We start from the raw sequence: 27,674 nt of genomic DNA, 5'->3' as shown, positions 1-27,674 counted from the left end.
TTATGTTTGAAAAGCCGAGACTGTAGAGTTTGTGTTTGTGTAACCCTAGTTATAGGTGTAGATTTTATGGCTGGAAGAGATTTTAAGAGTCTTCTATTCCAATCCCATCTGTTCAGACTGTTCTCAGAACATTTAGGCTCAATTTTCCTTACAAAAGCTATGGATATTTGAATAGGGGAACGAACTCTTCTTTCTGAGTATATACTTCAAAGTTCTGTTCTCTGTTGGCATCACAGCATCCACAGAGAAACTATCCCTCATGTTTGTGGTAATAATCATTGTAAACAGTAGTTTTGTGGTAATAATCATTGTAAACAGTAGCAAAACCAATAGCCAACATTTGTTACTTTCTACATGGCTGACACCCTGCTCAGTGTTTTGCATGGTTTGTTTCATTTAATTCTCATTGTAACCTCGAGTGGCTTCTATTAATCCTCCACTCTACAGATGAAGAAACTGGAGCAAGGAACCTGCTGAAGGTACATAGACGGCAGGTGATGGATCCGGCTGCTCAGCCAGAGTCTGACTGCATCACCGCATTGTATTGCTACACAGGGTCACCCCTCCATAGCAACATAACCCATTCCCTAATCCCCTTGCCTTTGTCTCTTGTATCTTGTAGTGTTATCAGACTCCCCCTGGACCAACACCTCTGGATCTTGCAAGGGCAGATGCTTTGAACTTCAAGAGGTTGGACCCCCTGATTGTCGGTGTGACAACCTGTGTAAGAGCTACAGCAGCTGCTGCCATGACTTTGATGAGCTTTGTTTGAAGACAGGTGTGTAAGTTTTGAGTCTTCTCTAGCCTTGATTAGATGGCTTAAGACCCCCTGCTGTTGTACAACCTGCCATTGCCATTCTGCTTTGGCCAAACCAAACCGTGAGTTTTAGTTTTGTTTCTTGAATGATTATCAGTTTTATTATGAGCACACCCTATGTGACTGTTGTGTCCACATAACACCCACCCAACGATGGTTCTTTGCAGCTGCAGTCATTATTTGCTAGTTTTGGAAGTATTTGAGGCCAGCCTTTTTTTTTTCATCTTTATCATTTCTGTCTCTTGCTGTCAATTCCCTCATTCACTGCGAGGATACCTGGGCTGAAACTGTGCACATTCTTAAAGTGTTGGGGTTCTTTTGTTGTTGTTGTTTCAACTTTAATTTTTTTGTTTGCCTGCCCAGTTTCTAACGTTTGTTTTATTTCATCTTATAGTCTACTACTATACTACTTTGATGTCATTCCCTGTTCTCAGTGCAGGTAGAAAATTGTTATAGAATTCTACTTGGGGTCGCGTGCTCAAGGCACCTCTCAGATCTTCCTCTACAGGTTCCTGACCTTTCTTTGCATTTCTTCCCTATTGGAAGAGTCAGTAGAATATACAGGCCTCTGAGTGAATGTACATGAGTTGAGAAGAAGCACTTTGGAGACTCCTGCCATTCTACCTGCTCTGTTTCCAAAGCCTAACACTTTAGAGGGGACTTTTGAGATACCTTGTAGGCTATCCATCATGCCTCTGGGCAACATCACATTCAAACTTTCTGGGAAAGGTGATGAGCAACCCTGCTCTTAACACCATTAGATACAATGATTCTACAGCTCTCTTGATAAATTATTACCTGTTTGCAGACATTTATGGTTAGATGATTCTTTCAAAAATCTGACTTATATTATCATTAACATTAGTCTGAGTTTTCTAATGACATCATGAGAAACAGAGACATTACTCTCCTTTACTAAAGAAATAGCCGCTGATTTACATGAAAACCTATGTCAACCCCCTTACTAGTTCTGATTTGTTTGTTTTCTGCCCCAGATAAGAAGAATTTTATTAGACTGTTTTTTTGCATAATACATTTTCCAAACATTTGGCCATTTTTTGGGTTACTTTCCTTTGGAACTTCTCCCAGCTTCCTTAGTTGTGGGTTTGTAAACTTAAATGCTGAGAAGCTTGTAACCTGAATATATGGATGGAACAGATGTTCCAGGAGAGCTTTTGGCTCTAAAGTGTTATTTCAAACCAGCGGTCTGTATTTGCTTGGCACTGAGGAACTAGCTAATGTTGTGTGTTTCCTCTCTACCTTGAGTATCTTGTCCCTGACACGTCATCTCAGCCCTCCAGATTCCTGATCTTGGAGCTCCTTGCAAAGTTTAATGGATCTCCTGCCTTTAGGTTAGCTCTCTCTGAATGTAGCTCATGCCTTTCTTCCCAAGTTTAATAAGCATGGGTTATAATAGCACTTTAAAGTAGTTCATTTCCCTGTGGAAATGAACAAGGCCAAATGTGGAAGAATAAAATAATAGCAAAAGGTTGAAGGAGCAAACAGAAATCTCTGAGATTCTACTATGCTGACACAGCACTCTCTAGAGATAAGCACAATCAATGTTTCAATGTAAACTCTGAGACTGGGTGTGTGTTTAGAATGTGTGTACACATTTATACATGTGTGTATTTATGCCTGTGTGAGGTGTATCTGTATTTGTGTACCTTTGTACACATCCCCCTTTTGAATGCCTACATTGTATTCTATTGGACAGATGCAGCTACTTCATTGAGTAACTGATCAGCATTTATGTTTCGGTAATTTTTGCTATTATGAACAATGTATCAATGAATATTTTTCATACATATTCATATTTTTGCCTATTTTCCTTGAGATAAATTCTGAGGAATGGGATTTGGGGATCAAAGCGTATATGCATTTTTAAAATTTAAATATATATTACAGAATTACACTTCTCAAAGTTGATGTTTCTCTCAAAGGGCACAAGAGCTTTGCAGCACTCCCTTTTCAGCATGTTCTCATTTTAAATAATATTTTTCTGATAGGTAACTTTCTTGTTATCCAATAAAGTTCAATGTTTTTTGTGTTTATTCCCATATTTGCTTTGAAAATTATACAGCTGACTGAATCATACCTTACTTGTAGTTCACTGAATTTTTAAAAATTTCATTCTTATACAAAGTTAGTAATTTCTCAATAAACCTAGCTTGTTAATAGTGATGCTGTTTTGTGAGCAAAGGGATTTTCTTATGGAACTAGAGAGGAATAAGCTAGGAGAGGAATACTGGTTGATAGAGTTATCTCTGAATTGAGGAAAAGGACTCGCATGACCTCTATCAGTCAAAGTAACCTTGGAAAATTGCTAACCATTGGGAATAGCATACCCTGGGCAAGAGAATTCCAAGCATTTATTCTGGTTGGGAAGAGAAGGCAGTGGAAATGGGGGATATTAAAAAAAAATCAGAGAATGGAATCAGGATGCAAAGGTAATTCTAAAAGAATGGAAACTAGACAGTAGTTGCATTGTTTTCTAGTGTGGCAGCTGTTATCCCCTTATCCATTTATTCACATAGCTGTAGTATCTCTAGGTAGAATATTATTAAAGAGCTGCACTGCTTTCTTTTCTTTTTTTAAATTTAATTTAATTTATTTTTTATACAGCAGGTTCTTTTTTTTTTTTTTTTACGGTACACGGGACTCTCACTGCTGTGGCCTCTCCCGTTGCGGAGCACGGGCTCCGGACGCGCAGGCTCAGCGGCCATGGCTCACAGGCCCAGCCGCTCCGCAGCATGTGGGATCTTCCCAGACCGGGGCACGAACCCGTGTCCCCTGCATCGGCAGGCGGACTCTCAACCACTGCGCCACCAGGGAAGCCCCAGCAGGTTCTTATTAGTTATCTATTTTATACATATTAGTGTATAGATGTCAGTCAGCACTGCTTTCTAAAATCATTGCTTTCCACTTATGACACGTTTTAAGAGGTGAAGACCTGAAGTGTCCTTTAGCTCAAAGAAGCGTTTCTTGACCATTCTATGTCAAGTAGACCGGGCCCACCCCTGTCACTCACTATCCATGCCATCCTGTTATTTCCTTCACAGCACTTAGCACACGCTGAAATGATCTCATTGACTAGTTTACTTGCTTATGGTCTGTATTTCCCAATTGGAATGGAAGCTCCATGAAGACAAGACCTTGTTCTTCACTACCTCCCCAGCACCTAGAACACGGAAAATATAGTAGATGTATTTATTGAATAAATGAATTAACTCTGAAGTTTCTCAATACAGCAACCCCAAATTTAAAGAGTCATATTTTATTTTCATGGTAATTCTCAATTAGATTGAATAAGTGTTCATGGACTACCTGGCGTGTGCCAGGTAGATAGACTCAGGTACTGGGGATATAGCGGTGAAAGGAGAGATGTGATTTTTCCTTCCATGGGGCTTACAGTCTAGCAGATGAAAAGTCACACAAAAAGTACAGCACACTCTTTAAAATAAAAATATTACTTTTCCGAAGATATTTTCTTGGTAGAGTTGAGTGTGAGCTCCCAATCAAGTATGCTCAGATAGAAATCTGTAACCTAGCGATTGACCTCCTTGAAAAAAGGGCTCTGACCTCTGATTGTGGGTAGGGCCACAGTTTGGTCAATGCTTAGAGCTGTGAACGTTTTTAGTATACCTTTATACTCTTCATATCTGTTTAGGACTTTAACCCCCAAGTGCATCTTATAGCAGGTAGAGGCCATTTAGTTGCACTATTATTTTTTTTTAAACTTTTTATTTTATATTAGAGTGTAGTTGATTTACAATATTGTGTTTGTTTCAGGTATACAGCAAAGTGATTCAACTATACATATGCATGTATCTATTCTTTTTCAAATTCTTTTCCCATTTAGGTTGTCACATAATTTGAGCAGAGTTCCCTGTGCTGTACAGTAGGTCCTTGTTGCACTATCATTTGTATTTAAATCAAGCTGATTAAAGTTTAAATAAAGCTACTTGGGAAAATAAGAGTCCAGCTATAGCAACTATGCCTACAATGGTAGGTATCTCTATCACAAACCTTACACACTATACATTGTATTGGGTCATTTAGGACAGTTGGCAAATGGTTAAGGGTTTCATTTTTCCAAAGGAGCCCAGTGTCATTTGGCTTTGTACTCTGATTTGAAAAATTAAAACTCCATCCTATTTGTAAGCCCTCCAAATATCATCTAGGCCTCAGGCCAACTCTAATTTCACAAGCAGATTAAATGATGTGGGATTTTAGCTCTTTTTCTTGGCAAACGTTGTAAGCAATTGTGGCCTCTTTTATTTGGTTTGTGTGAAGCAGTGAGTGTTCTGTTGTGCCGATTTCAGCTGGCGGCTGGGAGTGTACAAAGGACAGATGCGGAGAAGTAAGAAATGAAGACAATGCTTGTCACTGCTCAGAGGACTGCTTGGCCAGGGGAGACTGCTGTACTAATTACCAAGTGGTTTGCAAAGGTACATGTTTCCTCGGGTTGGCTTGATCTTTAAAAGAATAAAAACTGGAGATGTTTGAAGAGACCTTGGATATTGTGGCTGTATCACCTTGGATATGGGCTTGGGAGGCAGGAAGGAGTTGTCCTTCCTAATTTCTCATGCTTCTTTCTTAGTTTTGCTTCTCTGCATTTCACTGATCTGAAATAACAAGGAAATAACCCCAAGTTCCGTAATTAGATACAGCCGGAATAATGAGGAGATTTCTAAAAGAGTTCCTGCCTTGGTCCTAGGTCAGGTTTCCTAGAAGCAGAGCCTGAGACAGGAATTGTGTGTGTATGGAATTTATTGGAAGAGTGCCCTGCAAGAAAACCGTATAAGGGAGCAGGGGATGTGGGAGAGGGGAAAGTAAGCAAGGATGTGGCCTCAGGGGAGGTCTCACCTTGGTCTGCCCTACTGCGGGCTCTGGAAGGTAAATCCCAGAGTCCTTACCTTTGAGGCAAGGGGCATGGCTTTTGTACTCACTGGCTGTAAGCTGTAAGGCAAAGCACCAGCAGCAGCATGGGGATGGGGGTACTAGCTGCTAAAGGGGATGGGACACCAATAGCTCCTGCTATACCCCAAAGCCATACATGCATGTGTGCTGACTTTGTGTGGCTGAGTGTCAAATATGATGGTTTTATTCCAATAATAAATACTACTCAATGGACTGCCAAACATATAAAAATATGCAGTTTCTGTCTTTAAGGATTTTTAAGCCACCATCGCACCCACTTCTAAAGTTAATGGAAGGATCCAAGGATCTTTGTGTAAAGTTTGCAAGTCATTTTTTAGTGTCTAAATTAAGTCCTCTTCCTAGCTGTGACATGGAACATTTAAATAGAGTTTCTGTTCAAATATTTTGGGGGAAAAGCAAATCAGTTCTGAAATATGCATAGTGTTTATTTATGGCAAGGCATACTGCTTGAATGCTGAGTTTGAAAATTTTTCCTACCCCAGATGATTATTGGAACTGTTGATAAAGCATAAAACTCGTTGAGAATTTATTTCCTTTTCCCTTTTATTTCCCTAGTAAATGTACCAATAAGCCACAAAGGCTATTAGAAGAGAAAATAAAGTCCTAAGTATCACTGGTCGTTGAATCATGAAATGCTGGCTTTTGCTGGTTTAAAATTCTAGTTGCAGTACTTTTGTAGGGCCCATATGTACGCCTGGGTTATTACACGTGTGGTAAAGCTTCCCTATTTTAAGGAGCATGGTACTTACACAATTGTCAGTGGTTAGATTCTTATTGACCAGGGAGATCTCCAGTGCTCTTTACATGGGAGCAATTTCTCCAAAGTCTTGGTCACAAATGTTACTTATGTTCAAGACATATGCTTTTTTTGTTTTAGGAGAACTTAAAGCAAATGCTTTTTGATAATTTTCTTTTTCTCCAAAGTAAGCTTCATTTTGTATCTAAGCTCTTTTCTGTTCTCTATTCTTGGTGGGAGTAACTCAAGAAAGACATGGCTTTATGCTTCCAGATCTTAGTGGAAGATAAAAGTGACAGATAGCATTGGTTTTATTCCTAAGTGCAAGGGCTATTCATGGATCCATTGGCGAATAACCTCTCTATTGCAATATTCCATCTATCATCTCTGAGTAGCCTAAATCTTTTTCCCCAACTAAAGGGAAGTTGTGCCATGTTTTCTACGGCTATGAGATGTTTGGTGGCCTAGGAAAAAATGTTCTGTCTAATGACCAAACAGTTTATTTCTGGAGGGAAACAAACATGGAATTTTGTTCGCTGACGCCACTGGTGTTTTTATCTACAAACCATTTAGACTCGGAAGGCTCAAATAAACACCACTTGGGGTTATTAAATCTAGACTTTCCCATCATGTATGGGTGTAGTTTAGTAAGCCAAAACAGACACTAGGCTTTATTTCAGAAGTTCTTTTTAGATGGCGTCCCATAAACAATGAGTATCAAACAGGACACAGGTCCTGCAATTATACACTTCAAGGCTCTGGATATTTATAATTAGATTCATCAAAAAGTCTACCCATTTTTCCTTACAGGAGAGTCACATTGGGTAGATGATGACTGTGAGGAAATAAAGGCCCCAGAATGTCCTGCAGGGTGAGTGCATTTTATGAATATTATACAGTTTTAAATATTTATTGATAAAATATCACAGGCTATGGATGGGTAAATAGTTAAAAACAATGTAAAACTGAAATCCTCTTATATAGGCAAACTTATGAGTACTTCTGAGTAATTTACCAGTCGAATGCTGGAATGTACATCTTGAAGTAGGGAATTAAAAAACTTTTTTTTCTCCTATCACCTGCACATATCAGAGACTGAATATCCTCTGTATCTCACCTTAGCTGAAGATTTTACGAAGTATATATAAATAATGCTGAAGAAGAAAAGAAACATTTCTGGCAGTGATTTGGTTTGTTTTCCTGTGTTTTTTCCTGAAGTGCTGCTTTTGCTTTTTGTTTTTTTGGTGACAGTAGTGGTGGTGGGGTGGCTGAAGGGAGGACTACAGAATGTCTCAAAAATATTATCTGCGATGATAACTCCTACCAGATGCTACAGAAACTTGACAAACCACTACAGCCCTGCTTTGCTGGGATACAGCCAAACTTGAGTGACACCCCACAGCTCAAGTGGGACCAGCATAAGACACTTATTACGCCTTCCAGGAAACTGTTGCAAATTCATGGACCCTTAAAATGCCTGGCAGAAAATAAAATGTTCTACAAATGTGTTTTCATGAATGTATTTGATCGAGTTCTTTTCGTTTTAGGCAGCAGAGCCTGGGACACAAAATCCAAGAATTTAAATATTTTTATTTTTGTCTCCTTTTTAACTTTCATGAGCTACTTGAACTTCTTTGGACTTTTAGAATGGGATGGCAATAGTTTCTGAATGTTTAAAATGTGTTCAGTTATTTTGGAGGTGAAAGCAGTCTATGTGGTAGAAGCGTAAAATTATAATAGTTATGATAATAATGAACTCATATAGTATTGTTCTAAGTTCTTTATATGTGACTCTATTTTAAATGAGTCATTTAAAATATGCCTCATTTGGGACTTCCCTGGTGGTCCAGTGGTTAAGATTCTATGCTCCCGATGCAGGGGGCCTGGGTTCGATCCCTGGTCAGGGAACTAGATCCCACATGCTGCAACTAAAGATTCTGCATGCCGCAACTAAAAAGATCCCGCATGCCGCAATGAAGATCCCGCGTGCCGCAACTAAGACCCAGCACAGCCAAATAAATAAATAAATATTTTTTAAAATGCCTCATAAGAAATGTAGCTTCAAGTAAATTCAAGCCCGTGCTTGCTGAATTATCTTCAAACTATTAGAAACAGTTTTGCACATAGTTTAGCATTCTCAAGTCTGATCGAACAACTGTATCTTTAGAATATAACAAAAGGCCTATTTCATCAGTCCTGCCCTAGTTAGGTGGATAGTCTAGTTCTTTATTGATTGATTTTTAGATCTTCAACAATTTTAATTATTTTTGAAATTATTTTGTAATTAAACTTAAAATAATTTTTGTATAAGTATTTAGTTCTAGTGACAGGAGTACTACTGCTATTAATTTCATCTCCCTCCCTTTCTCCCTCCCTCCCTCCCTCCCTCCCTTCCTTCCTTCCTTCCTTTTTTCTTGTATGTGATAAATATTTGTTGAAGCCCTACTATGGGTCCACAAAATAAAAGATGAATAAGACACAAACTGTGCTTTGAAACGAGTGAAGAAGGTAAACATGTTAATATAGCAATATAATATAGTATAATGTATATATGAATGATAAAAGAGGTATTAATTAATATCTTAAAGGGATTCAGAAGCATGACACCTAATACTATGAAAGAGGAAATCTTAAGCTGAATTTTAAAGAATGAATAGGAGTTTTTCAGGTAGCAAACGGGAGAATCAATATTCCAGGCAAATATAGCGGCTTTTTACATTGTGAAAAACCTTGTTTGCAGTGCAAGAGGCAGCAGTGGAGAAAGTACATTAGGGGAAATCTGGAGTCCAGTCCGTTCCCTGGTCATTTAACTCTGCACTTAAGTTGCCACAAATGTTATGTGGCTAGAAGCCCAGGCTTGTACAGAATCCTCACTTGAAGTTTCATCTTGGAAACCCTCGGTTCCAATTATTGAGAATGACTAGGCATAAAGCAAAGCTGTGACAATAATTTTTCTAAAGCTTAATGTGTTACTGTTTAAGGTTTGTCCGCCCTCCATTAATCATCTTCTCTGTGGATGGTTTCCGTGCATCGTACATGAAGAAAGGCAGCAAGGTCATGCCTAACATTGAAAAACTAAGTAAGTCATTTTCATACTGTGTTCTTATCTGTAATCCATGATCTGCCCAGTAGCCACTTAGCTGTCGGTTTTGAGATGTATGGACACATGACTTTACCATTTGAAGTTCAAAAGTGAAGGTAGCACATGTCTTTGCTCATTTATAGAATGGATTTGCATACATGAGGTGATTCCTGGTTGTTCTCTTGCTCTAATACCTGAATTCTGTTTCTAGGGTCTTGTGGCACTCACTCTCCCTACATGAGGCCCGTGTACCCGACAAAAACTTTCCCTAACTTATACACTTTGGCCACTGTAAGTATTTTTTCAAGTGGTGTAGAATCAAAGCGCTGATTTCATGCTGAAATGACTTAGAGAGATTTAAAAAACATGTTCCTTAGTGTTCAAAGAAAATCTTTCTCTTTTTCATCTTACCTGTATCAGTTGTTTATAGTAAATGCCTTTTACAACTCTGTGGATGACTGAACTTCATTGCAATTTTAAAACCTTTTTTTTTTTTCAGCTGCAGTTCTGTCTGCATATATACATTCAACCTCTCAAATACCACAGGAGCTATTCTTTATTTTCCGAATTTTCAAATAAAAAATGTTGACTTCAGAGCTGCTATGTTTAAATTTTCAGATACTCCCAATTCTACCTTGCTTTCTTCTTTAAAAAATATAATTTATTTAGTTATTTTTTGTTTGGAGTAGAAATAAAACCTAGGAAAAAGGAATAGTGTATTTAGAAACTTTGGAGGCACATAAGTAAATTTCATTCTAAGGGGTAATTTATTGTAATAAAAATTATCGTCATCTTATTAAATGCAACAGTTAAAAAACATCCCAATATTAAATTTCTTATAATCATGTCAAGTTTCACAGATGGCTTATAATTAGTCCATAGATAATATTCCTGTTTGCTAAGACAGACACGTATAGAGGTTATATATGTCTTATATAAAATTGGAAATTAAATATTGTTATAAAACCTTCTATGACAAGAAAATTTATGATAGAACTATTATGTGTGGATTATTTTGACAATAAATTTGCTTTTCCACAAAGGGCCTATATCCAGAATCACATGGAATTGTTGGCAATTCAATGTATGATCCTGTATTTGATGCCACTTTCCATCTTCGAGGGCGAGAGAAATTTAATCATAGGTGGTGGGGAGGTCAACCGGTGAGTTTTGCATTTTTTTGTGTGTCTGTGCCTTGAAACATTTCACCCACCCCTAAATTTGTTACCTGTTGAAAAGATGCATTTAATTTCCTCATACTTGGCAATGTTTCTGTCTTTTGATATTGTATATATATATGTGTGTATGTGTGTACATAATATATGTGTATCTATATGTGCATATAATATGTATGTGCATGTGTATTATGTATATATATACGTATGTGTTAACATGTGTGTATGCAATGTATATATACTGTATATACATATGTTTATGTGTCTATGTTTATACATGTGTGTATGTGAGGTTATGATTATAAAAGTGTGCGATGATAAGGATCTCCATTAGGGTGACAGTGGTAGAAATGGTGACATAGGGGTAACTTTCAGAAATATTTTGAAGAAGGAATACTCAGATCTTATTGATTTACTAGATTTGTGGACACAATGAAAAAGAAGTGAATGACATGACTGCCACAAAATTTTAGCCCAAACGCCATATGATCAGGAACAGGGAAACTTGCTGGGAAAAAAAATCTCAATGAAACCCACAGTAAATTTATGAATTCTTCTGTTTAATCCATTTTTTAAAAAATCTTCGAAGTTACGTATAAGTGGAATCTACCTTGGTTCTGGACCAGCAGATTGATACTTTGAAAGAAATCATCCTATTTACTTCAGATCAAATGGCTGGGCAGAAAGTAAAAAGGGATATAGGTGGCTTTCTGCACAATATTTTTCCTGTGACTGTGTGTATGTGTACGGTCAGGCAGCTTGCTTTGGTCAGAGGTGAGCAAAGCAGCAACATAAATCCAGCTGTTTAATGTGCAGAATTGAACTAAGTGCATGTGACCCTGGGTAGAAGGATCCGAATCCCCGTAGGAACACATCCCAGTACACACAGTCAATCAGAAACACGTAGAAGAAGGATGGCAAATGGTTCCATCTCATGTTTACTCTGACTGGGGGCCACGGCTCCCTGGAACACTGGTGGGAAGGGGGGCTGGGAGGCTTTTGTGCAATCTGCCATGGCATGAAGAGTGGGCAGTCTGCACATATCCACGTACCTATCATCCCCAAATGATCTCCTACCTGGAAATGTTTGCTTCAGTCTATGGGCTAAATAGAGAATATAAAGTATGAAAAAAATGGTATTGCTCTTTGAGAAAAGGTCATCTATGACAAAAAAATTCATATTGCATAATCAGTATGCATGGTTAAATATGGGCTTTTCATTTAAAAAAAAGTTGGAAGACTTGTATATCTGTAGAAGTGTTTCTTTCTATCAGAGGTTCTGATTCTGCTGTCTTTATTCAGGCTAGACTCCCAGAAGTCTGTGATGTCTTACGTTGTAAGCAAAGTGAAATTTGTTTACAGTGTGGATTTCCCAAACAAAGTTTATGATGGAGGAAGATTTTAGGTATAAATAAAATAATTGAAATTTGAGTTCTGTCAAGAGCTGTTGCTAGTTGGTGTTTTATATTAATTTTGTCATGGAAGCAAACTTGCTTGAAGAACCACAAAGGATATAAATAGTAATTTTATCAAATTGGATCAACTTCCACTGAGTGTGGATATTAGGCTTCCTCTGGGTTGGCATGACTCAGAAGATGAGTCCACATATTCATTAACTCCTGCAGAAACAGAGCAGACGGAAAGCTGTGAACCTGCTCAATGAAGTGAAGTCTGTTTTAACCCTGTTTGCCTGTTTCCTCACTAACTCTCTAAGACGACACATTTCACTAAGTTTAGTAATTCCCTAGTGCTGACGGAGATTTGCACTGAAACTGATTTGTGTTTCTGTCTATCTTCTTGAACAAGATGCCACCATAAGAAATCCAAGGAGCACAGTAGATATCATTTAAAAACATGTTTTATAGAAACTTGGCACATAGGAAAAATATATGGACAGAAACTATAAGAAACTACAGTATGAGTATAAGAAATTATAAGTGCTATAAGAAAAGATGAGCCTTAATAAATACTCCTTAAGCGTAAGAGGCTTGTATATTTCACAGTGAAAAAATAATTGGAGTAGAGAAAATATTTATAAAAATCTTAAACAGGTAATTAAGTCAAACAACTTATTTTTTACTGAGTGATTAAACCATGAAAGACATTTGGCTAAATAATATATGAGTCATATTAAATGGTGAATAAGAACCATTCTTATTCTAGTTTGAAATCTTATATATGACATGAGGCATTTGTAGTGTCCATTCAATTTGAATTGCGCCATTCAACTTCCAAAAATAATTTCTATAATTTAATTTTATTTTTAAAACCCTGATATAGCCACTTTAGCAAAGTTGAGTCTGCTTTTAATTTGTTGATCTTCAGAATGCACTATTAAAAGTTGTCATTCACTGTACGATCCTACATTTCTCCTACATATTATAATGGGATTCCTTTTCATGTTGTTTTGAAACTATTTACTTTTTTCTCATTACAAAAGTATGTTCCATACTCTTAACAGAGTGCCATAAGTGTGTTTGTTTCTTTGAAAAATCTCTCCATTCTAATCCTGCAATTTCTAATACTAAGATAACTCAGTGAGGAAATTGCCTGTTCCGTTCAAAGCTGGACTCAGAGAGGTGGAGAGTGAGTGAGACTCCACAGGGCCCACTACGTGTGACGATTTGAGAGATGAGTCCAGCACCCTACCATGGTGCAAGTCCTCTTGAGCCATAGTTTCTGGAGGAAGGAGGATTCTTTTTAAAAATTAAAAAAAAAATTTAATTGAATGAAAGATTCTTTAAACTCTGTAGTGCTTTACAATTTTCAAAAGTTTCACACACGATATCAGATAATCCCATAATAACCCCCCTTCTTTCCCCTACCTTTATATTGCCCCCTTCCCCTTCCCTCTCCTCACTGGTAACCACTAGTTTGTTCTTTATATCTGTGAGTCTGCTTCTTTTTTGTTTTATTTACTAGTTTGTAGCATTCCTATTACTTCTCAAGTTGCTGGACCTATGGTGGTTTTCGGCCAGCATTGGTGATGCAATGAGTTGGTCCTGAGACCATCCTTGTGAATTACTGTAGTGTAAGAACACAGGAAAGATGGCAGGTTCAAGAAAGAGATAGCAAAGAGAAGAAGAATGACATTAGAGTAGGAGTGAACTTCCAGGCCAAAGGGATTGGCCTGATGGAAAATGTTGGTCTTTGCTTACCACTTTGTCTAACAGGTGACTTTCTTTTTTATTTTTTCCAGGAAAATTTTACCTTTTCTTTATTGTGTTTCTTTTCCATATACTGCGATAAATCTATATTTCTTTCTCATTTTACTGTATCATAATGTACCTAGGATAGACTCTACTCTCCTGGTCCCTTTGCTGCCAGGCTCATTTCTCTTTCAAATTTCACTGTAAGCAACCTTTTCTAAGTAGATTTCACTAAGCTCCCTCAGCCCTCGCTAAGCTCAGGGACCCACTTTTGGGTTTTCTTGTTATTTCTATCATAATTGTGACCATATCATATGAAATTATTCACATAATCTGCTTTCGTCTATGGGCCCCATGAGGGTAGAGACTTGATTTATTTATCTCTTTATTCACAGGACCTAACCCACAGCCTAACACTTTTAGGTGTCCATTTATTATGTTTTGGATTGAACTGTTCTACAGTCCCATCTGAGGCGTGTTTGCCTGTACTTCTTCCTGGATTTCGTCACTCACCTTCTTCTGGCCCTAATCACCTGGAAAGAGCCACACTGGTTCACAGTCTATTCTGCTGCATCCCCGAACCCTCACATCTTTAGTTTGTTCCTACTCTTGAATCTCAGCGATTGATTTACTCCTGCTGATACTAGGGCCCCGCCCATTCCTCTGGTGTCCCAGAATTCTATTTCTTCTACCTCTGTGCTTTAGAATGCAAAGGAATAATTTCCCTGCAAAGAACTGCTAGGAAGACTACAATAGTAGTTCATGGTTTTCAAAAATGTTTTTTTGCATGTTTTCCTTTTTAAAACATCTCCCCTTCTCCCACAGCTGCATATTCTCCTGAATTTGAGAAAGTGTTGGATTTCGCATTTAAATGCTCCTGGTCCCAGTGGGAGTTTTCTTTTCTTTTTTTTTTTTTATTCCTGATAACATATCAAGAAGGTACAATATTATTTCCATTTGTCCCCTTTTCAAAATGTAACATCTAGGACACAAATGTTGAAAACTCTGCCTCTAGATAAAGGAAAGCAATGGGCGAAATACTGGGATTAAAGGTGGGAAGGCCAGACTCAGTGTCTTCTTAGCTAATTATTTTTTAGCTGTGTTGTTTGGCCCAGCGCTGAGGAAATACAGATTACATTCAAATTCAGAATGGGAAATGGGAAATTATAATTCCTATTTCTCTGAATTAACAAGAAACTAGTTTTATGATTTCTGTTTTATGATTCTCCCTCCCCTGCGCCTCCTCTACTTCATAGACCAAGAGGCTCCTTTTCATTTATCTTCCTTTGGACCAATATTTTACTGCACTTTTTTCTCTGTAATTACTAGATTTAACTTTAGAGTTCTGAAATATAATATATAACTTGCAAAGGAACTTTTATAACTGCTCATGATCTGATTTAACTTAAGAAACTTTCTTCATGCTTCAGTTTCATACCATTTGCCAAACCTTTGACCGACCAGCTTCATTACTGCTAGGGTCCTTTCCTTTGAGATTTTAAAATGTTTTTTTAATTCCAAGTATTCTCTCTTATTTGTTCATTCTTTGCACTTTTCTGACCATGCTCCCAATTTTCTTTTAGAAAATGCGGCCAACACGACTTGTACCAAGAAGCAGGGAGGAATTTTTTGCATCTTTTTTGGAAGACATAAATAAAAAAATTTTACCTTTAGCTTGTCTTCATAGTTCACATTGCTTTTGACAACCGGTTAATTTTTTTTTTTTTCTGATTACCAAGATGTTAATTGTCACTACAAAATTTTGGGGAAGTACAGACAAGTACAAAAAACCAATGATTCTGATTTTGCCACTGGGATAATTTTAGCACCCTCACATCTGTCGTCTCCCCTAGTGCTCTTTCCTTATACCATTGCAAAGACTCCTTTGGTGATCATTCCCCCTGAGGGTTAATAAGTTAAAAGTTACTTATAGGGCTTCCTGTTGCTCTGATAATGCCAACATCAGCATGTATTCCACAATATAACTTTTGAAAATGTAGGGTCATCATTTGACAAAATTCTATTAAAAAATTTTCCGTTAGAAAACCCCAGATTGATTTTACATTTCATATCTGCCAAATATTGCCTAATACAACTTCCTTGGAAATGTCAAGGCACCACAGTTTCTAGGAAGTTGTTTGGCTGTGCGTGCACCAAGGATGTGTCTCTGAAACTAAAATAAGTATGCGAATAGATCACTTAATATAAGAAACTGATCTCTCTGGGATCTGAGGTGGCTTTGAGGCACCTGCAGGGTGTCCAGGACTCGGTTTGAGTTCACCTTCTTGCTAAAGGAGGCGCTGACACAAGACTGTATGAAACTCCAGGACCCATTTGAGTCCTCCTTGGCTTGAGGATACCCAGAAATGCCAGAGTTTATCTGTAAAGCAGAAGGATACTTTGGACCAAACCCTGGTAAGATGCTTAGAGCAATCTGAGGTCCTGATCTCTCTGGTCCATCCTAATGGGACAAGGACTCCACCTTTCCCATGCTAATGACATCCGCTGGCAGCTCAGCCCTCCAGGAATCTGGGAGGGTGCTGTATGCTCTCCTGCCCCATCCCTCACTTGCCAGCTACAGCAGCTGTGATTTTGGAGCTGGGGGTTTCCAGTCCTCCCCAGGGGCCTGGGAATCCTTGCAGAATTCTCCCAGGCCAGGCGTTCCAGACCTTTCTGAGGCCGTGGCCAAGCTCCTGAATGCCCCACACCTCCAAATTGCCCCTTTCCTCAAAAACAAAGATTTTAACTGGAGTAAGTAAAACACTATCAAATTCTGGAGACAAAGAAACCAGAAAGGAGGTTGGTTGCAACTCGTAGACCATTTTTGTTTTGGTCTTGTAAAAAACCAAGCTACACTTCTTTTTCCTGTTTGCCTCCTAAAGCTAAGGGGTTTCTTCCGCGGACTTCTATTCAATGGGACACTGGCCATTCTAAGTTGTTTTTAGTGTCCTGAAAATAACTGGATTATATTTATTTCCATTAATGCATAATAATTAAGATGAAAATTGATCTAGTGTTTACCAAATGCTAAAACACTGTTTTTAAGGACTTTACATGTATTAACTCATTAAAGCTCAGAATAATCCTATGCGCTAGGTAATATTATCTATATTTTAAAGGAATGTAGAGACCTTAAATAACTAGCTGAAGGATCACGAGGCTAGTAAGTGACAGAGGCAAGGCTTAAAATGCAGCTAGCTGGTCGCTGGGCTCAGGTTCTTAACTGCCGTATCTTCTACCTCCCAACAGCATGAGCTGGAAAGAATATACATATATTGGCCACTCCACGGGGCATGAGGGATCTTAGTTCCCCAACCAGGGATCGAGCCCATGCCCCTTGCAGTGGAAACGCAGAGTTTTAACCACTGGACCGCCAGGGAAGTCCCTGGAAAGAATATTTTAAAAGCCTTAATGACATGCTTGGTTCACCTAACTTATCCCAGGAATTTACTCCTAAAATTCCACTTACTAAAAGGCTAAGTAAAAGGTACAAGGGGAAAACCAGAATAAAAAATAGCCCCTTTTCCCCATTTCATTCACCTCATTTCAAACAAAACAAGACAAAGCTAGGTTCCGAGATCCTGGCATCTGTGTGCCAAATTAGGGTTTTCCTCTGTAGGCTTTCAACAGTCAGGGAAACATATGGTCACTCGGGGTCCTTTGATGAGCAGAATTCTGCCATGTAAGTGAAATGTTCAAAACAATGATCAGAAAAGACAGGTACAGAAGAGACTCTTGAGATGAAATAAAAGTGTTTTAAAAAAGAGCCACTATAATCATAGCAGAGCTTGAAAGCTTTTGCAGAGAATGTATTGAATAACATTTATGGAAAGAATAATTCTGACTTCCAGATGTGAAAAAAAAAAGGTTGCAAATATTGGGAAATTTATGGTGGGGTATGGTAAAGTATAACATATCTGAGCTAATATATTTTAAAACCTTTTTCTTCTTTGACCCAAACCCAGAATATGTTCTAAGCCTCTTATATTTTCCTCATTAGCTATGGATTACAGCCACCAAGCAAGGGGTGAAAGCTGGGACCTTCTTCTGGTCTGTGTAAGTTACCTCTATTTTGTCAATGTAAAATTACAATTATGATTCCATTTAAGAAACATTCATTCAATTTGATTTCACTTCAGTTAAATGTTAACATACTCCAACGAATGAATATTTTCTGATTCAAAATAACCCTCCATTTTTTTTTTTAAGAGATCCTCTCTGTCTTTTTCCCTCTCCATTCTCTTTTTCTCTTCTCTCTCTTTTCCCCCATCTTTTCTTAATAGAATGTAAGGAAGATTTTCTCTCCTACATCTAGTCACCCTTTAGAATTTTCTGTCCCTGTTTGTAGGTTTTTGGTAACTTGGCAACTAGGGAATGTATATTTCTCAGGCTATTTATTGCTGTGATTTGAATTATCATTTTCTATAAATATATTACAACATTCTATATTTATTTTGGTTCACAACTTTAAAAATTGAATATGGTCTCAGACAGCTGATGTAGTGGTCTAGAGACTGGAAACTCCAGACAGGAGACAAGAGGAAGTCTCTGTTTCCACCCCATTTTCCCACTGAGCTCCAGGATTTCCCTAATAAGAAAAAAGGAACTACTTCTCTTCCCCGCAGAGGTGATGGGGGGATTAGTAGTTAATGTTCATAAAATAGCCTTAAGATGAAACTTACCTAATAAAAGTGTCAACATGTTGATTATTTTTGAGGTTCCTTAGGAAGAAAAGGAATCTGTTTCAACTTTCATGGGGATTTTGTTCCCACTGAGATGTTCTTTCCATCTTTATTTTTTTTAACCACCTAAAGCTGTTTCCATATTTGCCTCTTATGCCGTAACAAAAATATGACTATTCTGTAACAGTAGTGAGCTGAGAGCAATCACAGGTTCAGATTAACACAGAAGGGTACCGTCTATATTCTCCAAATTCAGGAATAAAGGTAGCTTTTTCAGATTGGAAGGGCTAAATTGAAATTGGGTTTGGTGATTTGATGCTAACACAGAGTGTCCCTTAACAGTCTCCCACCCCCCTTTTTAAAAAGAGATTTTCTCTGTTGAGAAATAAGTATATGTTAGAAATGACATGTAGATTTACCAATTTAATCTTATGCATTACATTTTTTAACCTTTGATTGCCATTGATACTTATAGAAGTGATTTCTTCTGCTCCACAACATATTTGGCTGGTAGAATGGAGAGGTGCCAACGGCATAATTAATACCTAGTCCCCACCCTTTACCCCCCGAAACTGCCGCAGAGCTTCATTGAAAAGCCTTAGTGTTCCGGTTTTGAATGGTAATTTTTTCCACCCATTTCAAACCTTATAAGAAGGTAGCTTTTTTGCTCCAAAGATGTCTGTAGTTTGCTTTGCTTCTCAGACTATTCTTTTATTTCTATATCCCGGAAGTGACTTGGATTCATTTTCTTTCTTTCTTTTTTAAAAATCTCTTTAGAACTTAAAAAAACTTGTCATACTTCCAGGTATTTAATAATTTAATATTTAATATGTCAAGGAAATCTACACATCATAGGTTCTGAAAATTTAAAAATTTAAAACCAGATTCAGCCATAGACTTAGACTTTAAAGGTCATCTTTTTAACCTGGTTCCATGTTGCAACCTAGAATTAGTCTAGCTTTTCAAAAGATAGCATTTCATTTCAAAATCATCCTCAGCTGAGTCTCCATTACATTCTTTTATGTCAATTCATGTTCAAAGGCAGTAATTCCCTTTATATATGGGTGTCTAGATTGATTCCAATCCCAGCTCTGTCACATAATAGAGTGCTGACCTTGGACAGGTGATTTAATGTCTCGATAAATGAATGTCCTCATCTTCAAAGAGGAATGATAGTGTCTTCATCATAGGGTATCGTGAAGGTAGAATGAGTTAACTTATTTAAAGTGCTTAGTAGGGTACTTAGTACATAGAGAACGGCCAATAAATGGTATCTGTTTTCTTATTCACATTACCTCTTTCAACAATGACCAGACAATGGCTATATATGACCTAAGGTAATTTGTTCCCCTTTAGCACTAAATCACTCATCTGGTTTATTGAAACTCATCTAGTTTATTTTCCATTTTTCCTACTTCCTTTTCTTTTTCTAAAACATGTCTAATGTACTTGGTGTCATGAGAAATTCTATATCAATCAATAATGGTAAAGGCAACAGCATGAATCCCATGTCCCTTTCTGTTTGGAATACACTCTTCCTTTGTCAGATCTGTTTGTGCCGTGTCTGCTTCAAATTTTAAACATTAATGGCTAAGGGCCACGTCTCTTTTGGTCCCTGAGGTTATTTCGTAAAGATAATCTAAAGCGACTAGGAAACTTAGAGACCACTGTGTCTGACTCCTCACGTTTGAGAGCAGAGTGCCAAGGCTTAGAGAGGTAAAATGTACCCAAGGCCACAGTTACGGTGGATACTCAGGCCTCCAAAGTACTCATGCTCTTACCACACACACGTATTCATCCCCTGCCCAGAAAATGGCAATTACCTGCTTCTCGTTCCAAGCAGAGAATGGTGACTTCCCCGTAATAGCTTTTTTTTTTTTTTTGGTAGGAGTATCTTGTATCTTTTTTCGTATTCACAGAAATGCCTTGAACGTAATACGCTTTTAACAAATATTTCGTGAATGAGTGTACTATATCTGTGGGCCTGTGAATCCAGTACATAATGATAAAAGCTAACTTTTTTGGGGGGTGGGGATGCCACGTGGCTTGTGGAATCTCAGTTCCCTTACCAGGGTTTGAACCCTGGCCACAGCAGTGAAAGTCTGGAATCCTAACCACTAGGCCACCAGGGAACTCCCGTAAAGCTAACATTTTTCAATGTGTCAGGCACTATTCTAAGTATTATCTCTTTTAATCCATACAACAACCTTATAAGATAGGGATTATTATTCTCCTCATTTTATAGAGGCACTAAAAGGTTAAGTCACTTGTCAAAGTCTCATCCAACACAAACCCAGGCATTCTGGCCTCAGAGCTGATGCTTTTTTTCCCTGCTCCCTACTTGTCAAGTACCCCATCCAAAGAAGGCATTAAAGGGTGAACATTTTGAGCTTGAAACAAATTCTATTAATTTGTATTTTTCCATTAGCATCAAGTGAGTCCATCAGAATCCATTTTTGTGACTTAACACCAATTACATAAAATAAAGCAGCTTGTAGGTAGGTAGTGAAGTAAGGTAAAATGAAAAGGCTACAACATTCACTTTTTTTTAAGTTAGGAAAGAATTCCAAATATGTAATTATTTTGTTCAGATACAGGGGATTTCTAAGGCTGGAGAATTAAATACCTTCAGCGATTAACCTGGCTTTGCTATGCCTACTTCAAATTCAATTATAGGTTATAATAGACAGGATCGCATTTATTCAATAGCGTTGGAATTTGTTTAAATGAGAACTTGTTTTATGGTAAACATGACTTTTTGGGGGCTGGTAGGATAGTTCTAGACAGAGAAGGCGCCAGAGAGAAGAATGACAAATCCTTTACCTATTGGCAATAGGAGGAGGCTGCCTGAGTAGAGTCCCTGCCAAGTCCAGCCATCTACCGTGGCTCTGAAGGTTCGTCTTTCCTCCTACCTCTCTCATGCTCACATCTACCAAAAGTAAAAGCTGAAATGGCTCACCCAACATCCCACAATAAATTTTTAGTAGTTTATTTTTTAGAGCAGTTTTAGGTTCACAGCAAAACTGAGCAGTGGGTACAGAGAGTTCCCATCTACCTCCTGCCCCCAAACACGCACAGCCTCTCCTGGTATCAACATCCCCACCAGAGTGGTACCTTTGTTACAAATGATGACCCTGCATTGACACATCATTATCACCCAGAGACCATAGTTTATATTAGGGTTCACTCTTGGCCACAGTAATTTTTATAGTTTATATGAGGGTTCACTCTTGGCCACAGTAATTTTTACTATCTACAATTAAACTTAGGCTTCAGTTTAAATTCATCATAAACATGCTCTAATACTTGGTCTTGGATGGGGAAGCAGAAAAGTATGTTGTGTTCCTTGTTAGGAAAAAATAAGCAAATTTCCCCACAAATAAAGACATCACTCAGCCTGTGAGCATCTTAATGTAACTCAGCCCATGATACAATGCTATCATGTGAGCCGAGAGCTCTTGAAATGAGTGCCAGATTGAGGGTAATTATATTTCAACAGAGGAATGAGACTTAAACACAAAAGTCATTGTGGGTGAAGATTATACCCTTTTTGTCAGTCTCATGATTATATGTGCCTATTCTTGATAGATTTTTATAGAGCTAGAAGAGAATTTCAAGCATACCTTTCCTAAACACTGATTTTATACATGAGGAACTTAAAGTTTCAGATTAAATAATGTTTCTTAAGTCATATAACTACTTAGAGATCGAATGATAGCTAATCATGATCGTTAATGAAAATAGGGATTATTTTTATCACTCACTATGTGCTAGGCACTGTACATGCCTTTTGCCTTTCTTGTCTCATTTCCCCCTTACAAGCAAGCTGTTCAGTGTGCTTTGCTATCATCTTTATTTTACTGATGAGCAAACTGAAGCTGAGAGAGGTCGAGAGGCATAGAGGTCAAGAGAGGTCACACCAGCAAGAGGCAGATTGGGGATATAAGTCCTGGCCCTTCGGTGGCTACAACGAATGGCTTTACCCACTAAATAGCAATGATTCTGAGTGTGGGGCCCTTTCCGCCTGTAGCTGAGCCTCTGATAAGCATGGCAGATTCTTCATTTGACTGTGAATCAGAGTTTCCAGTGTTGTCTTCTGTAGCAGAGGCCGAGCAGCATGACATATGGCAAATAGAAATGGACGTTTAAACACTAATTGGAAAAGGGATCTTTTACTACGACAAAGTGAAAACAGATGGTGGTAAATAGAGAGCCCTTGGCCTGGGTGCAGGAGTAAGAGTTCATCAGGCTGGAGATGGTAGAAATGCAACCTAACCTCACGCTTTGCCGGTTGCTACCCTACAGGATGATCCCTCATGAGCGGAGGATATTAACCATCCTGCAGTGGCTCACTCTGCCAGACAACGAAAGGTATTTGCTTCCCCCCATCCCACCTGGCTCTCCCTCTTCTTTCTTTAGTACATTTCCACTTTAGGTCGGAATTGGGTGAATAACCAGACGGACTATGCAATAGAAGCACAGCCACTGTTTGGTATTATTACAAGTTTTGTGGTTCTGAGCCTTAAACGTGGCTTCCCTAAGAAGGACTTAGGTTACAATGGACGTAGGTTATTGAGGACCATTTAATTACATGAATTACTCCAGCTATCAATCCTGGTCACCACAGCAGAGCTCGAGGGAGTTCCCGGCTTTGATAAATAAACCAGCAGCATCCCAAGGATTGGGGAAGCATGAAGACTGACTTTTAAAAAAGATTTTATTTTATTGATTTACAAATGTTGTGTTAGTTTCTACTGTACAGCAAAGTGATTCAGTTATGCGTATATATACATTCTTTTTCATATTCTTTTCCATTATGGTGTATCACAGGATGTGGAATATAGTTCCCTGTGCTATACAGTAGGACCTTATTGTTTATAAACTCAATATATAATAGTTTGCATCTGCTAATCCCAAGCTCCGAGTCCAGAAGACTGACTTTTCACTTGAATGGAGTTGTTCTTTCAGGCTGCAGGTTGCATGGCCCCTGTGAATTTTCACTGGGTTCTATTATTTTGGGGATCCAAGACCAGAGTTTGCCTTCAGATTTTCCTCATGACTTTTTATTCCTGAAGGTAGTAACCAGGCAGTTACCCCAGCAGGGATGGTGTAGGGGGTGGTGGGTGGTTTTTTTTCTTGTAGAAAAAAAACAAGAAAGAGACTTTTTTTCATGCTAAGACTAACAGTGGTTGGGCGATGAATTAACTTGATTTGAGAGGATTTTTTGGTAATGTGTAGGGATATTTGATATTCTTTGTCATGTGTGGTTTGGGGGAGATTCTGAACCTTCCAATTTTCCCGTAGGCCTTCAGTCTATGCCTTCTATTCCGAACAACCTGATTTCTCTGGACACAAATATGGCCCTTTTGGCCCTGAGGTTAGTAGCTTATCTTCTGCCTGAGGAGAACCTGTGTCCCTGGGCCGCCTAATCTACTGACCTTTTTCAGGATTTGTACAAAGTCTCTTAGGGTGTTTGTATGTGCCAAGTGGATACAGAGTCAAAGAACTACAAGAGTAAAAACATTTAAAAGAATCTTAAACATACGTGGTTTTCTTACAGGAACTTCATTTCAGATTGATTTGCTATTCAAACATATCCTAAACTTGGTGTTCATAGGAAGGAATGTATTCCAGCCCTGCAGGCATCAGTCAAAAGATGAAGGATCGGGAATGGTTGGCATTTGCCATCACTGGGATAGGAGTAGAAAAGAATCTGGAGATGAAACCTGCAATATAAAACATTGCAACTGAATTTCAGCTCCCTTAAAACGGTTATGCTGTTCAGAGAGGGTAGGTCAGCTCACTAACCTTAGCAGGTACAAGCAACCTGGAATATTTGATAGCATTGGACATTTTTTATTTGATAAATCTTGACATACGTATATACCTGTGAGACCATCACCATGATCAAGAGTATGAACATATCCATCACCCCCCGAAGTGAAACAAATTCTTAATTGGGAGAAATACACTGTTGAATGAATCTGTTTAGCAGAGCAACGTGACACCCTTGTATCACTCGGGGATCTTAGTAGAAGACAATCTGTCTATAAGGTAGCATCCAGTATAACTTCAAATTCAGGAGGTGGGAAAGGGAAGGAGATATTTTATTATGTTCCTCTTTTATCGAGAGATGGAAATTTTCCCAGTGCTTCAGCATAGATCATTTTAAAAGATGCTGGGATTTGCAAATCTAAATCTTTTAATCTATGAAATGTTTTCCACCTCTCTTTCTTACTAGGGTGGTGAGGTCTACATCAACATAATAAAACTTGATTTGGATGAGAAATTGTTTCATAAACTCTTTGAGGATGGGAACTACCTCTTATTCTCTGATAGCCGATGGCAACACTGTTGGCTATAATTAAGTTTGTTATGTTCAGCATAAGGATGACTAAGCAAATACAGATAAGTGTGTCTTGGTTTAAGTATTTCTGACCAAAATGCAGCATGTTTAAACAAAGACAGTAAATACTAAGGAGCCATAAATACTTCTGAATGCTTTAACATCAATTCAGCGGTGATGTCCTTAAGCACTGGAAACTAGAGGCTGTGTGAACCCATTCCTAGTTTACCTTAAATCATTGAAGTCATATAAGTCTCATGCTCTTTTTCCTATTCCTTTGATGTTTAACCACTGGTGCATGATTATGAAACACAAATGATAAAATTAGATAAACATCTGCGTACATGAAACACAAATCTTATTCTTGCCAGAGCAAGCGTGGCTGTTTTATCTTTAGGGTGTTTTTCTTTGAGATTAATCTAAAGTGAACAATAGGAGCCTCATTTTATTAAGATGTTAAAAAAAAAACCCAAACCCTAAGCAGTTCCATGTACCCTATTTAAAGGTTCAATTTTGTTGGGATAATAGTATCCCCTAAAAGACCCTGTGGCACAGGCAAACAGCGCTTGTTATAGCCGCTCTTTTAAAAGCCAGAGGCTGGTACTTTAAGAGGTTAGCAGCTACTCCAGTTGCTCAGCTGGTAAGCGAACTTGGAGACAGAACTTCTGACTCCCAGACTAGGAAATAATTTAACTCTCCTTTAGTCCAGGAGATAAGCAAAGTGGTCCATTAATAACTATGTTCAAACCACACAGAACGTTTTCTTTATGTCAAACGTTGGCTTTTTACAACACAGAGGAGGTATAATTCTTATAATTTTCATTTCCTTAAAAGTTATACGGCTTAGCAATGAATATTCTTTATTCATTAACATCTCTGGATTTCTAATATGTGTAGTTCAGTTATAATTACTTACTTGAAAGTGTGTTTTTGATCAAGAAATAAACTAAAAGGTTCTTTTAAAGTCCTGAGCAGTGATAAATGAAGCATAATATAGGACACTTTAATTTGCTGTAATGATGGTTCTATGTTCAGGATTCTCATAAATATACAAACATTTTTTCCTGAGTATTTTTGAATTAAGAGTTGGAAGTATTCATGCTATGTTCTTTTTAGTGTTAATGCTTCTTATAACTGGGATATTCTCATATATCTACGGGGTAAAACACGATGTATCTTCAGTTATGATAACCTGAGAACTTGGTCACTTTCTCTCGAACAAGCAAGGAATGTTTTCAGATTTCAATGATTTCTCATTTGGTTCTAGGAATCTTATTTTTTGCTGAAAGAAAAACAAAACAGTTTAAAACATGAAACCAAAGCCAGCAAAACCTATTTTTTTGTGGTAGACGAATTGGTTTATCTACCTATATATCCCTCATCTACACTTATTGTGCATGTAGCTGAAATATTATTTTTAAAATCAGTAACATGTTATCTTTTACACCTTGCATTTGAAATTTAATCGAAATGATTCAATCTGGCAAAATGTTGTGTGCTCCAACACACTTGAAGTTTGTGCTTTATTCGCTTAATACCTGAGTATACTTTTTTCAGGACGATTCGCAAACATTGGGCTAATAGCTTCGAGAAATGGCGTATTGCTCCTGGTTTCACAGTGTAATGGTGAATGAATGTTCAGAAAATATGCTTGCTTTTGGTTACTGGCGCAACCTTTTTCTCTCTGAGCTTCTGTGCTTTCCCTGTGACTCTCCGTTCAGCTGCTCTTCAGGCCTAGAGGCAGAGCTTTGGCTGGCTAGTTACTACCTCCAGATGGCAAAGTATCCTGAAAAGCAGGGAAAGTTGCCCATCTCCTTCCCATCCTTTTAATAACCTCAGGCTAAATCTTCTAAAGTCAGACTAAAGTATGGCTGGTCAGTGAAAACTTAGCTATTGTCAACCTCTAACGTTCAAAGAAGGAAATCCATGCAATATAATCCCTGGATGAAAACTCATTTTGACTAAAATCCTGTTTCTCCTGCCGCCCCTCTAACCTGCTGCCATCAGAAGGGCTACCTTTGGAGCCTTCGGAATGTTGAGGTCTCTTGCAAATGGCCGAGTGTCTGATGGGCAGACTTGAGCGCTAGCTGAATGAATTTGGTGACCATGAAATGGTAAACCCTCTTTTTTCCTTTTGCTTCTCATCTCATGGGGAATTGGCTAAAACTAGAGGCATTAAAAAAAAAAAAAAAAAAAAACCAGAGTCCGTGGGACTGTCTTTCCATCGCTCTGCTGGAGAGAGAGGATGAGACAGCTGTGGCGATGCCTTTGCAGTGGCTTGCTCTGGAAACAGTGAAATCGCATGGCAGATGGCCTCCTTTCTGGATACACTAACATCGTTCCTCCTCCTGGCCCTTCTTGCGTTTGAATGAGTCTCGGAACAGTCCCACCGAGAGAAATCAGCTAGGTAGACAGCAGGGCTTGCTGCTTTAATTCACCTTTGCACCATCAGCAAATCAGGGACCTGTTTTTCTCCAGCATTAGGAAGTCCCAAAAGGTTACCTTCCTCATCTACAGTTTACGTGTCAGCCTTTACTGCTTGCTAGGTTTTCAAAACAAATGCATAGTACAGCCACTACCCCCCAACCACCGCTAAAAGGGGAATGTCTAACGGAAAGAGTATAAGTAGAATCTTTCTTGATATATTTATGTATACCAAGATGAAGAGGTCTCGATGACTTTTTACATTTGACCTAATTTTACAAGAGGATTTTTAAAAAGACAGTTAGTTCTATTTATGGTT

General features: G+C 38.2%; 1 protein-coding gene across 7 annotated transcripts in view; it reads left to right on the top strand.

The window, feature by feature from the left end:
- Positions 1 to 27,674, top strand: part of ENPP2 (ectonucleotide pyrophosphatase/phosphodiesterase 2) — a 107,980-nt gene that overhangs the window by 41,820 nt on the left and 38,486 nt on the right. For all 7 annotated transcript variants that reach the window (XM_060286980.1, XM_030875669.2, XM_060286982.1 and 4 more), the window contains 9 exons: positions 623 to 778; positions 5,143 to 5,268; positions 7,308 to 7,368; positions 9,479 to 9,576; positions 9,791 to 9,870; positions 10,623 to 10,742; positions 17,904 to 17,959; positions 22,891 to 22,956; positions 23,890 to 23,962. In XM_060286980.1, coding sequence (XP_060142963.1) covers positions 623 to 778; positions 5,143 to 5,268; positions 7,308 to 7,368; positions 9,479 to 9,576; positions 9,791 to 9,870; positions 10,623 to 10,742; positions 17,904 to 17,959; positions 22,891 to 22,956; positions 23,890 to 23,962 — 836 coding nt within the window. The remainder of the gene's footprint in view (positions 1 to 622; positions 779 to 5,142; positions 5,269 to 7,307; positions 7,369 to 9,478; positions 9,577 to 9,790; positions 9,871 to 10,622; positions 10,743 to 17,903; positions 17,960 to 22,890; positions 22,957 to 23,889; positions 23,963 to 27,674) is intronic.

The sequence above is a fragment of the Globicephala melas genome, chromosome 17, assembly GCF_963455315.2.
Source record: "Globicephala melas chromosome 17, mGloMel1.2, whole genome shotgun sequence".
In the NCBI taxonomy this organism is placed as follows: Eukaryota; Metazoa; Chordata; class Mammalia; order Artiodactyla; family Delphinidae; genus Globicephala; species Globicephala melas.
The sequence above is the reverse complement of the archived record's forward strand: the minus strand, read 5'-3'. Positions and strand labels throughout refer to the sequence as shown.